The sequence below is a fragment of the Aspergillus bombycis genome, assembly GCF_001792695.1.
Source record: "Aspergillus bombycis strain NRRL26010 chromosome Unknown contig00020, whole genome shotgun sequence".
Lineage (NCBI taxonomy): Eukaryota > Fungi > Ascomycota > Eurotiomycetes > Eurotiales > Aspergillaceae > Aspergillus > Aspergillus bombycis.
Window position 1 is genome coordinate 129972 of NW_019170022.1, and position 12881 is coordinate 142852.

Here is a 12881-nt window from a genome sequence, read left to right on the forward strand (position 1 = left end):
AAGTTCCCCTCTCAATTGCCCCTCGGCATCTTTTTGGTGGGCGTGATGGAGACAACGTTGTAGAAATCAGCATCACATCAAACCATATTTTCTCAATCGATTCCCCTGGCGCAGACCCCGTAGCCTTTTGGTACGATCCGAAAGACCATTGCCGCGGTGGTGGAATTGTGCCCTCTTGGTATCACGTCAGACCGAGGCACCTACACTTTACGGAGGACTGATTCCGGAGTACAAAGTAGTATACCAGATAAGGTCCAGCCTCCTCTGCTCGTGACTCAATTGTTTCTTTTTTTTGTCAATGTGCATCCTATCCCTCATGGTCGAAAATTTTACACATCATCTCTTTCCATTCACCTGGAAACCTCTATTGTTTGAAAAGTGACACCCGTTCTGACTCCGCCGTTAGGATCATCATACTCGAGCAATAAGGCCCGGTAACCCCGGTCTTGATTACCTTGCGACATGGCCTCTGCTCCCACAAATGAAATGACCCCTGCCGAAGCAGAGTCAGTCTACTTCAACAATTATCCTCCGCCAAAAGCTCTTCCAAAACACGAAGCCCTCGCTCGAGCTTTCATCAACTACCATGTCGAGGACAACAGGCGTCTCGTTCTCGTCACGTCGGGAGGTACAACGGTCCCTCTGGAGAACCAAACCGTTCGCTTGTAAGCAGCCTTCTTGACCCGGGGAGAGTGTCTCTCTGATGACCTTTTTGCCTTCCCCAGCATCGACAACTTCTCCGCCGGAACAAGAGGTGCCACGAGTGCCGAGTACTTCCTCGAAGCGGGATACGCCGTGATTTTCCTGCATCGTCAATTTAGTTTACTGCCCTATTCTCGTCATTACAGCCACTCGACCAATTGCTTCTTAGACTTCATGGACGAAGCGCCTCCGGCCAGTAACGCTGAATCTGATCACGGGCGCATCGTGGTCCACAGTGAATACCAGGACCAGATGCGAGATGTGTTGAGGAAATATCGTTATGCGAAGAAACATAACCGCTTGCTCCTGCTCCCATTCACCACCGTATCTGAATATCTGTTTGAATTGCGCTCGTTGGCCACATTGATGCAACCCCTGGGGCCCAATGCCCTCTTCTACCTCGCCGCGGCGGTTAGCGACTTCTTTATCCCGAGCGATCGGATGTCAGAACATAAGATCCAGTCCTCTGAGTTGCCTCAGAACTTGAACAACGAGGAAGCCATTGACCCGTCGGACATTTACACGGGTGGAATCCCCCAGGAGACCAAGCCACCCACCCACAGCAAGAAGCTGATCATCGACTTGGACCCTGTGCCAAAATTCTTGCATCAGCTGGTGGACGGGTGGGCACCCGACGGAAGTATGGTAGTCTCATTCAAGCTCGAGACTGATCCCAATTTGCTTGTGTACAAAGCACGGACGGCACTCCAGCGGTATGCGCATCATCTGGTGATAGGCAACCTGCTATCGACGCGGAAGTGGGAGGTGGTGTTTGTCACCCCTGAAGCCCCTTATGAGCGCTGGATTCGAGTACCGAAGTCTAAGCGTAGCAAGAGTATTTCTGGAGCAGAAGAGCAGGTGGGACTGGCCGAGGCAAAGACAGCGGGGGGCTCAGCGGCCCCAAAGAACGGGGAAACCGGTGGGGACTATGAACAGGGGCAAGACAGCAGCCACGAGGGCATGGAGATTGAAGCGTTGATCATCCCTGAGCTGGTCAAGCTGCACTCGAACATGATCGCGAAACATGGTGCCCAGGCTTAGCTGATCGAGTCATAGACCATGTTTCTCCTGTACAGAATGCACTGTACCTGCATGAGGACGTTTAATCTATTAGACTGAGATCTTTTTTTTTTTCTTTATTTAATTCATAAATTATGACCATCATTTAAAGTAGGAACCGAATTAAATTAATTTCGTCGATATAACGCCTTTCAGATTGAGATTGGCGCCATTCGGCGGCGATCAGTGACGATGATTACCAGGTTGGGAGGGTAAAAAAATACCAGCCATACCGTTTCGTTACCCCGATCCGTGACTCTTCTTCTTCCACCAAGCACTTTGTAACCTGTAGGTATCGGCCTCTTCCTTCCTTTAGACACCATGTTGGATATCACAACCAACTGCTATTGCCGAATGCTCCGAGACAGGTGAGACTCAATCGGGTGGTTGGTTACAGCTTAATGGAGCTGTTTCAGTTTGACTGTCAGCAGGAGTGTCTCATTCTTGAGCTGCGCCCATACGCGTCATTGAGGTTCAGATCCTAGTGGGTCGATCATCCCTCCGCTGCTCTTGACTCTGCCGCTTAACGAACGACCTACCGTACCTGCTTGTCTCTTGTCGATCTTCGGGACTTGGGGGCCTGTTTGCCCTTGTCCGTTTGGTTTTTTTTTTTCTCTCTTCTTCTTGTTCGTTGGTTTTCTTCTCCTTTTCTGTCTATATACTGTTGTGGCTTTGCATTCTTCGTCGACCCTCGAATCCCTCATCGCAATCGACCAGCCGAGGCAAAGGGAACAACGAAAAATGGTAGATTGTTCTCCATCGAATTGGAGGAACGGTTATAATCTTGCCCTTTTAGTGTCATTTCCCCGGGTGCTCTGTGTGGAGGTTGTCCCCAGCTTCCGACGAGCGTTCCTCTCCTCTCGCTAGCTAAGATGTTTCCTCGTCGATTCCGGCGCATCGCCGCCATCACCTCCGTCCTTTGTCTCTTCCTCCTCTACCACTTCGCCGGCCTTCGATCGAGCTTCCACCCTACCGCTACCCATGGCCGCCGTCGAGTCGAATGCCCGCCCCTCCCGGGCATGGAAGACGTGCTGGTCGTGTTGAAAACAGGCGTCACCGAGGCATTGGACAAGGTCCCGGTGCACTTCCAGACCACCCTGCGCTGCGTCCCGAATTATGTGATCTTTTCCGACTTTGAGGAGGAAATCAACGGTATTAAAGTGCACGATGCCTTCCGGAACATGGATCCCGACGTGAAAGGGACCGTCCCCGACTTCAGCATCTACAACCGCCTCGTACAGATGGGCCGAGCGGGCCTGGAAACTGGTGATTTCGCCGATGAGGCCAACTCTGCCATCGGCAAGCCAAACAACCCTGGTTGGAAACTAGATAAGTGGAAGTTTCTGCCTATGGTTCAGGAAACACTCCGCTACAAGGACGACGCAAAATGGTACGTCTTCATGGAAGCGGACACGTATTACTCATGGGGGACGTTGCTCGAATGGCTCTCGCACTTTGATGCGTCCAAGCCGTGGTACATCGGCACTGAGACCCAGATTGCCGATGTCATTTTCGCCCACGGCGGCTCGGGCTTCGCCATCTCGAATCCGGCCATGCAGCGAGTCGCAAAGCAGTACACAGAGCGCAACGTCGAGCTGAACGAGTACACGGATGCTCACTGGGCTGGAGACTGCGTCTTGGGCAAAGTGTTGGCCGACGTCGGTGTGCCATTGCACTTTTCCTGGCCGATCCTACAGAACACCAACATCGGTGAACTAGATGAGTTTACGGCCGCATTCTACCGTCGGCCCTGGTGTTTCCCCGCTGTCGCATTCCACCATCTGAGCGCACGCGACGTCCAAGATCTATTCAATTTCGAACAACGCCGATGGCGCGAGGTAAGTTTCCTCTCACCCTCCATCTTGACAATTACCTAACCTATCCCTAAAACAGAAACAAACCACTCTTCTCCTCCACAGCGACGCCTTCAAAGAACTCATCTACCCAAACCTCTCATCATACCGCGACAACTGGGACAACCTCTCCGACGAAGAACACTCGGAAATTACCACCTTCGACGAATGTCAATCTCTCTGTAAGGATAAACCCGACTGTGCACAATTCTCATTCCGCTCTGGATCCTGTTTCACCGGCAAGACACCCAAACTGGGCACGGCTAGCTCGGGGGCCCGGTCCGGGTGGGCTATGAAGAAGATCGAGGAGATGATGCACGAGGCGCCCGTTTGTTCGAGTGTGGAGTGGGGTGCGGCCTGATTGTTCTTTACATTTTTTTTCTATACATGTTTTTGTTTTTTTCTTGCGCGTATTGGCGGTGATGCATTGGCAGTTCGCAGGTCGAACGTGATGGGCTGGAGTTAGACTCTCCTAGAGCTCGATGTCGGATTGACAAAATGGGGCCCAGCTGGTTTATGCTGATCTCCTGGCTGGATGTATACTATAGACTACCATTCTCGCTGTGCTCCTTTTCTTCTGATATGTTTCTCTGGGCGGTGTTGGGTCTCGTCTTGCATGATAGGAGTTGTCGATGGTTTCATTCAATACATCAATTCTAGCGAATCTCAACTACCACAATAAGAGCAATCATTCCAACAATAACCCTGCAAACCCACTAAACTCAACTAATCCACACGGAAAATAAGAGCACCCAAGTTAACAACTTCACAGAAGTACAGAAAACCAGCCCAACCATCCTACAAAAACCTAGGAGCCCCGGGATCCTCCAAGCACTGATCAATACGCATAATCTTCAATCCCTTGCGTTTAACATAGTGGATAATCTCCCGAAAATATCCCACGGTCGAATTGCTCAGATAATGCAGCACAGCCAGATTCCCCCCGCGGTCGACATCGCGGTAGAACGCCCTCAGCTGGCGCTCGGGCGTGTCGGAGTCTGCCCACCTCCAGTCTTCGATGTCGACGCTCCAGTTGATGATTTGGGGGTTTTTGATGCGTTTGGCGAGGATTTGGCGCGTGCGGGGCCCGATAGTACCGTATGGGGGACGGAAGTAGCTGGCTATTTCTGTATTAGTTTGTTGGTTCTAGGGGAGTTTGGTAGGTGAGGCAGCATGGGGGTCAAAGGTGATATGAGTGTAGTTCTTCCAGAATATGGATGGATGGGTATAAGTGCATGTATACATACACTCTACCCCAAGCAAATCCTTAAATGTAGCGATATTGCGGAAAATGTCATCATCTATAGCCTTCGTCGACTCCATTCCTTCCATCCTACATTTGCCACTCATTAGCATTGTCATATCATTATGCTTGCCCACCCCCTACCTACCCCCAGCACCCCAAAAAACTATGAAGTACGTTGAGAGCGGGAAACTCACCTGGAATGTCCATCTGAATGTAACGCAATCTGATGTCCACCCTCCACCATCTTTCTGTAAAAATCCGCAAACCCCGTCTTATTATCCCTGAGTGGTCCCCCAACGACAAAAAAGGTAACCAGCACGCCCTCGCTCTCCAATATCTCCCTAACCTCGTCCGCAAGGCTGGGTATGCCATCATCGATCCCGAAAGCAAACGAACCAGGTCTCGTGCATCGGAGTCTCAGCTCCCCGGTCGGTTGTTTCTTTGGAATTCTGACGCCGCGTGGTAGGGTCGGGATAAGTTCGATCTTATACACTTTTATTGGGCGCGTGTACGGTGGGTAGAAACCTCCAAGGGAGATGGAGAGGACGCGGGATTGGTCGATGGCAAAGTGGGAGAGGGGGATGTAGAGGTCCTGTTCCTTTTGCTTCTTTGGTTTACGGTGGTGCCAGTGGGGTTTGGCAGTGTAGCGGGACGCCTCGATGCTGTCACTGGTTTCGGGATAAGGGTTTAGCGATGGGTTGCAGGAGGGATTGTTTTGGTGGAGGGAGATGCTGAATTTCGGTGGGCCTGAGTACACAATGTGTAGGATCCAGGTTTTGTAAGGGGTTAGGTCGAAGCACGTTGTTGAGGAGAGTTGGCTGTGGTATGTTTGGTCGGCGTCTGAGGCGTTCAGTTCGATGTAGTTCCGTCCCTGGGTGACAGAGAGGTCTTCGAGTGCGCCGTGCCAGGACCCAAGGTTGTTTTTATCGGGGTGGGTGAAGGTGTCGACGATTATGGGGGTGTTGTTGGTCGTGGGTGGAAGAAAGGTCACTTGGAGGAGCGTTCGGTTGGTTTCTGTGCTTGTGGTAAGGGTGGCCCAGAAGAGAGCGAGGGTGGTATAGAGATAGAGAGTATGCATAGTTGCTGTTATGAAGCGGGTGGACAGTGTATGTATGATATACAGTGAAAGAGTGGACTGTGATAACTTCACACTTGTATGTATACGATAGCGGACGGGGGATCTGTGTCACGACTGTCAGCTTGCTCGACTTTTGCAGACAAATGGTGATGGCATGGATACTCACCTTACACGGAAGGAGCGATTGATAGACGAGCACATCTCAATGGGGTTACGACTGCTCTTACTGGAGTCGAAGATTAAAACTTATTAATTTCAAGGTCTAGCCATACAGGAAAACAAAGCCACCTTCCCTCCACTACCCGAATCTTCCCAACCAGTCCGGTAGTTGGTTAGGAAGCCCTAAACCCGTACCCTCTAAATTCCAAAGTAAGAGGAGACAACTTCCTGTGACCACCTACCAGGCTTCCAGGGAATTATCGAGGCTAAGAAGGTCGGCCCGCTGTTGTCTCCCGCATATGGAGCTGAAACCGCAGAACATTGAAAGTCGCAGTAACCTGCACTGCATAAAACATTTGATGGCGTGAACACAGAAGTTACCCCAGTCGACTCATCGCCAGCATTCCCCGGTACACCCCAGCCACCCAACAGCCTTGGAGACGCTCAGCCAAACCCGTGGTGAGAGATAGACAACCATCGACTGCCGGAGAGCCTGAAAAGGTTGACTAGAAGTCGTAGTCGACGGCAGCGGCCGGGGCATCTTCAGTGTCACCCATGGGAATTCCACCCCAGGTGCTACTCCCAGCGCCCTCGTTCGCATTGTCGCTACCGCTTTCTCCGTCCTCATCGTCGGTGTCGTCCTCAAAGAGATTCTCACCATCACCAGGCTTGTAGGACTCCAGGAAGTCAGGTATTTTCTGTTTGGTTTCAAGAAGAAGCCGAACAAGATCAGGGGCGAGATCCGAGTCGCGGTCGTGATTGTAAAAGGAGGTAGCGAGTCCTTCGTTCCCAATACGGGCAGTACGTCCTATCCATGGTTAGCATTCTGGTGATATGAGCCACTCGTTGAAGTACCTACCAATGCGATGGACATACTCAACGATACCGCCGTGGGCCTGGCGAGGAAGGTCGTAGTTGACAACATGCATGACATTCTTGATATCAAGACCACGAGCCGAAACCCCTGTCGCGACGAGGATGGGGCATTTGGCAGTACGGAAAGCACGTCTGTTTCTCCTTCAACGACTGCCTAATCTGTCTGGGGTACGAGAGTACTTACAAGGCATCCTCGCGCTCGCGTTGAGTACGATCTGAATGTATGGACGTACTGGGCAAGCCCATGTTGTACAGGTAGTCATCCAAGTGATCAGCCTGTGCTTTGGAATTGACAAAGATCAGGGTACGAGAAGGGGGCATCGCCAGAAGCAGATCATAGAGGCACTGCTTCTTGAGATGCTCTTCGGAGTAGACAATCTAAATCGTTTGTCAATCAATTATATGGTATACAATCTTAGTTCTTGATGAATAGCTTACAGTCTGGTCTACATTGATGTGAGTGCTGCCAGGACGTCCAATACGAACACGAACATGGTCATCAGCCAGAAACTTGCGGGCCAACTGACGGCATTCCTTGTTGAATGTGGCGGAAAACATCATGTAACGGTGGTCCGCATCCTCGTTCATATCTTTGTTCATCAGCATCACAGTTAGGTCAACCCGTACTTTTTGCTCTTACCTCCACCCGACATAATCTTGTTGAAGTCAGACTCCCAGTCCGCAAGAAGAAGTTCATCTGCTTCGTCGATGATAGTGTACCTTTTTATGTATCAGTCACATACTAATAATGTCAGAGAAAGAGCTTACTTCACACGGCGGAGAGACAGAATATGAGGCTTATCCATGAAATCCAAAAGTCTTCCAGGTGTGCCAATGAGAATGTCGCAACCTTTCTGCAGCTCGTCTCTCTGGTCACGCACGGGGGCACCGCCGTACACAACGCAAGGACGCAACATAGAGCGATAGCAGAGTCGGCGTGCTTCATCGAATATCTGCGTCGACAGTTCCCTGGTAGGCGCAACGATCAAGACCAGGGGTTCTGCACGGACGGCATCAATGATGGGGTTAAACCCGTCCGCCAAGTTCGGACGTGGAGCAGCAAGCTTCTTTGCCTTGCCCATCAATTTCGACAGGACGGGGATCAAGAAGGCTGCGGTCTTTCCGGAACCTAGTTTTGTCAGTAGCTCGTTCAGTCTCTATATATCCTCCTCAACCACTTACCAGTCTGAGCAACGGCGATGAGGTCATGCCCAGTCATGACAGCAGGGATCGCGTACGCCTGAATTGGGGTCGGAATATCGTAGTGACAGAGCTTGACGTTATCACGCACAATAGGATGCAGCCCGGCATCGTCGAACTGAAGCTACCGTAAGACTTTGGTGTACCATCAGCATTGAATAGACTTACACTCTTGATTGGGTTGGGACGCTCACGGCTTTCAGCAACAACCTCGATGTTTTGTAGACTTTGAAGATCAGCATCTGGTGCCAGTATCCAGCGAATACATCTACTTACTTTCCAATCTTGAGACCAGTTCGATTAATGAGTTCACTCCGAAACAGCATCTCCTCGAGCTGTGGGTTGACAGGGCCAACGTCACCGTACTCATCTTTCCATTCGTATTTTGCTGCGTTGGCCGCCCACTCGGGAAGTTCCTGCTGTCGCTGTTCTGGCTCAGTGCCCTCACCAGGGTTGGCGAGAGGAGGTCCAGGAGGGGCTGTATTGTACTTGGAGTAGTCGTAGCCCTCCGGCTCGACCCATCCTTTTTCGCGAGCAGTACTGGCAGCTTCAGCCTTTTTGGCGTTTTGCGCGTGTGTAACATCCTCAAGGGCAGTGCCCATGGTGGACACGTCAAATGTATCCATGATTTTGGTGTGGATACGAGATACGCGTGAGGAGAATGTGCGGTTGGCTGTTATAATTCAGATACAGGACGCTGAGCTCTGGGGGAAGAGAGGGATACCGACTTAGAGTGATTCACACATGGAAGGAAGGAAGGAAGGAGGGAGACGACTTTCAATCGAAGCACAGATGGGTTTGAAGACTGTGGGTAAAAGGATGGAAGTAAAAGATGGAAGAAAGCCGCTGGAGGAAGAGGAAGAGGAAGAGAGTGCGGGGTTGCAAAGACAACAAACAGAAGAGTGAATATAACAAAAGATTTCTCGGGCGATACACACTTAGCATGAGCTGTTTGATTGGGACTACCTTCTTGTACACACCAATAGGAGGGTCTCAGGGGAGTAGTGAATGTCAGGATGCAGATAAATTTGGTTGGAAAGTGCAGCAAGGAACAGAATCAGAGCGTGTAAATGAGGTCTGCCTTATATATAGGACTTGAGGTGACATTGGGGTTGTCCCAATGGAAGGTCATCAAGTCACTGGGTTTGGAGAACCAATTCTCCGAGAAATAGCAGGGTATCCTTCTATTCTGCAGGGGAGAAAGTCCCCATTATGCCTGTGCCTCAGTACATATTTAGAGTATAAGAGAAGTAACACCCAGCGATATGGCCTCAAACACTGGCGCATTGGCTAATAGCTGTCTTCTACTATTGGTAGGTTAGATATACATAGACGAACAGGCTTGTGCTGTCGTTTGAAGCTAGGGTATGTATGTGGTATGAATAGTGTAACCAAGGGATGTGATTTGTTTACCTGCCTTTTAGATTTATTCTTGATGTGCAATGCTGTATTACCACTGGAACCCTCTGAAGTGATTTATGTTCCCTTCTTCGTTAGACAACTCCACCGATCCAGCCTTTACCTCAGGACATATCCTTGACGATGCCTTCCAGGTAGACTATGAGCTATTTCCCCTGATCCTTAATCCAGACCATGATCAAGTAACAGTTCAAGTCTAATGTTAGCTGGGGATTATTAAGGACAGAAGACGTAGGCTATATACTCAGCATCCAATGATCAGGCACTTGGTTACCTCTCTGGGTTAGGCGCATAGAGACACAGTACATATAATCTACATAGAGTAGATGACAACGTGGCGGTCCAATGTTGATGTTGAACAGAGTATCAGCATAAGCCAGTCACTGAAAGGTGTGGGTGTAGACTACTATTCTATAAGTTGTTTGTGGGTGTTTGGTTGTCATACTACACATATCTTGATATATGTCCTGCACGGAGAGTAGTATACTCATTACAGCACTGCACTCCATGAGCTTAATAAGAGATTATCCCCCAAAACGAGGGGGAAAACAATTTTTTTTTTTAAAAAAAAAAAAATTCAGAAATACTATGACAAAGTAGAAGAATAATACAAGCTTATATCAGCTATGTGCTTCTGCATATAAACAGAAAACAGCTCCTGCTGACCTTACTAGTACCGGTTTGGGTGGCGTGCCTGACGAGAAATGATGAATGCCTCAGGATGATGATGATCATAAAATGGACGACGTCATCCGGATGACTCTGGACCGTGAGAGAAGCCTATTCATATACTACTAAATCACCGTGTAGATATTTTTTACAGTCGCTATAGCACATGTACTCCGTGCATACTCCGGGTAAAGTGAACGCTGAAGTCAATCTTTGGTTCCACTTCCAATCTCAACGGAAGCGGCCAGAAGGAGATATACGCCGTAGGGAACAGCACGGCAATCCCATTACTCCGAGATGTCACCCTGAACCACCGCGGTTCGAACACCCATTCCTCGGTTCTGGATGTGACTTTCAAGTTGCTTATTTCTTTGCCGGCTCCCCCTTCTCTCCATTATTGCCTATCATTGATACACCATGTCGTCCACAAACCACAATCCTTCCTCGCGTGCCACCCGGCTAGAAAAGGCTATCACCAACCCCGGTGCTGTGAAGATTAATGTCAAGGGTGCTTTCATTGTCGATGAAGATCCGCGATCCAAGAGTCCCGTGAGGTTGGATGGTGTGCACTACGAAGGCCATGATATCCGGCTACCTCATCATACCGGAGTGGTGAGCCATGTTGCTGTCGACGTGAGTGACCCAGCTTCTTTTTTTTTTTTTCTTGTTCCTCTTTTTATCCGTTCCCCCGCATAATCTTTACCCCCCCGCAATCGAATGGCAGTTCCGATCGCATCACTAGATTGTGACCAGCGCAACTGACTTTAGCGGTTTGGTTTTTTCTAGATCGGCGGTTCTCTTGCGAAATTGATTTATTTTACACGAGAGCTGGACTCCGTGGATAATGGCGGCCGATTGAACTTTATCAATTTCGATACTCATCGCATAGATCTGTGCATCAACTTCATAAAGGAATTAAAAGAAGAATACCAGAAAGCCCACGGTCCTTCCAGCGATGAGTTATGTGTTGTGGCGACCGGAGGCGGTGCCTTCAAGTATTACGACAAGCTGAAGGAGACATTGAAAGTGAATATCATACGCGAGGATGAGATGGAATGCCTTATTACTGGTACGTCCGCGAGTGCCGAATATACATACCCACTGTGCTTTCCATTGAGGCATGCTGACGGATTTTACCACAGGACTTGATTTCTTTATCACCGAAATACCGAACGAAGTCTTTACCTACAGCGAAACCGACCCAATGCAATTTGCCGAGGCCCGACCGGATGTTTACCCGTACCTATTAGTCAACATCGGTTCCGGTGTATCCATGATCAAGGTGTCGGGCCCTAGGCAATACCAGCGTGTGGGGGGCACCCATCTGGGTGGCGGTACCTTCTGGGGCATCATGTCGCTTTTGACTGGTGCTCGGACCTTCGACGACATGCTGGCGATGGCGGATACCGGTGACAATAGTGGGGTAGACATGTTAGTTGGCGATATTTACGGCATGGACTACAACCGGATTGGTCTGAAGAGCACTGCTATTGCTAGCACCTTCGGCAAGGTCTTTCGATTGAAGAATGAAGTAAATGAAGAGGATGGAGAAGACAAACCCGACGGTGAAGATGGGCAAACCAATGGTGAAGTTACATTCAGGCCTGAGGATATGAGCCGAAGTCTTCTTTATGCCATCAGGTATGCCTGGACTCCCATCCTCACTGGTTCTGTTGAGCTAACGTGATATAGTAACAATATTGGACAAATTGCATATCTGCAGTCTGAAAAGCACCAAGTAAAGCACATCTACTTCGGTGGATCATTCATCCGAGGCCACCGGCAAACCATGAACACACTATCCTACGCCATCCGTTTCTGGTCCAAGGGCGAAAAGCAGGCATACTTCCTGCGCCACGAAGGCTACATCGGCGCCGTCGGGGCTTTCCTACGCCGACAGCCAGCCAACTGGGGTCGCAGGAATAGTCTCGACGGCGGCGCCGTGCCACAGGAGCTCAAGAGTAGCTCTAGTTGACGAGTTCAAGAACCATCCTTCCAGAGCGACTGGAAGCTTGCATGATTTTGTTTGTTGTTTGGTTTATCCGCCCTTCTTCCGATCTCTTGGGCTTCTGATACCCGCTTTTTAGTTCCCCGTGCATGTTAGACAAAAGAATATATATCCTGCAAATACATTTCGCCAATCTTTCGGGACGTTATGCAGTCCGACCTTACAATGACCGATTTACATGTGTACCATAATGTCCTGAATACCTTTTCACTCGTCTTGGTTTCTACGAGCATGATCCATCTAAAGCCGGAGGTGTTTCTCCGTTTTTTTGGGTGTTCTTTCTTTGTCTCTTCATCTTTAGTTTGATCTATTCATTTAATTATTTTTTTCCCCTGGTTGACAAGGAATTTTGTGCAAATATTCCGATGATAGCTGCTCATTACCGCTATACACATCCTGACAGGAATTATCGATGGACTGTAAGCGACACAACCGAACATCGAAATGTTCAGCTTATCTGTCGTACATCATATTTACACGAGGAAAGACCTATTTGCTATCCAGAAACTGTTGGTGTCACATTGTGTGACAGGTCAGCTTTGATCAATAGGATGGAATTGAAGAACGATCTTCCATTATGCATACACCCAGGGCGACACTACAGTAGTACCT

The 12881-nt window shown here is 49.5% G+C and overlaps 5 protein-coding genes across 5 annotated transcripts; 3 read left to right on the forward strand and 2 right to left on the reverse strand.

Moving 5' to 3' along the window:
• Positions 1-462: 462 nt before the first annotated feature.
• On the forward strand, positions 463-1743 carry ABOM_003260 (phosphopantothenate--cysteine ligase CAB2; the record flags this gene model as incomplete). The annotated part of the gene is made up of 2 exons (XM_022530390.1): positions 463-665; positions 726-1743. The coding sequence occupies 2 exons, from the start codon at positions 463-465 to the stop codon at positions 1741-1743; spliced, it is 1221 nt and encodes a 406-aa protein (XP_022391549.1).
• Positions 1744-2633: 890 nt separating this feature from the next.
• ABOM_003261 (glycosyltransferase family 31 protein) lies at positions 2634-3975 on the forward strand (the record flags this gene model as incomplete). Its single annotated transcript, XM_022530391.1, has 2 exons — positions 2634-3599; positions 3655-3975. The coding sequence occupies 2 exons, from the start codon at positions 2634-2636 to the stop codon at positions 3973-3975; spliced, it is 1287 nt and encodes a 428-aa protein (XP_022391550.1).
• Positions 3976-4412: 437 nt separating this feature from the next.
• ABOM_003262 (polysaccharide deacetylase family protein) lies at positions 4413-5938 on the reverse strand (the record flags this gene model as incomplete). The annotated part of the gene is made up of 3 exons (XM_022530392.1): positions 4413-4735; positions 4862-4947; positions 5055-5938. 3 exons carry the CDS (start codon positions 5936-5938, stop codon positions 4413-4415), a joined length of 1293 nt encoding a protein of 430 aa, XP_022391548.1.
• A 665-nt stretch (positions 5939-6603) lies between these two features.
• Positions 6604-8799, reverse strand: ABOM_003263 (DEAD/DEAH box helicase; the record flags this gene model as incomplete). The annotated part of the gene is made up of 9 exons (XM_022530393.1): positions 6604-6905; positions 6957-7105; positions 7158-7351; positions 7412-7563; positions 7614-7693; positions 7742-8102; positions 8156-8291; positions 8342-8399; positions 8450-8799. The coding sequence occupies 9 exons, from the start codon at positions 8797-8799 to the stop codon at positions 6604-6606; spliced, it is 1782 nt and encodes a 593-aa protein (XP_022391537.1).
• A 1879-nt stretch (positions 8800-10678) lies between these two features.
• ABOM_003264 (pantothenate kinase) lies at positions 10679-12236 on the forward strand (the record flags this gene model as incomplete). Its single annotated transcript, XM_022530394.1, has 4 exons — positions 10679-10894; positions 11048-11330; positions 11404-11902; positions 11954-12236. The coding sequence occupies 4 exons, from the start codon at positions 10679-10681 to the stop codon at positions 12234-12236; spliced, it is 1281 nt and encodes a 426-aa protein (XP_022391483.1).
• Between the last annotated feature and the right edge of the window lie 645 nt (positions 12237-12881).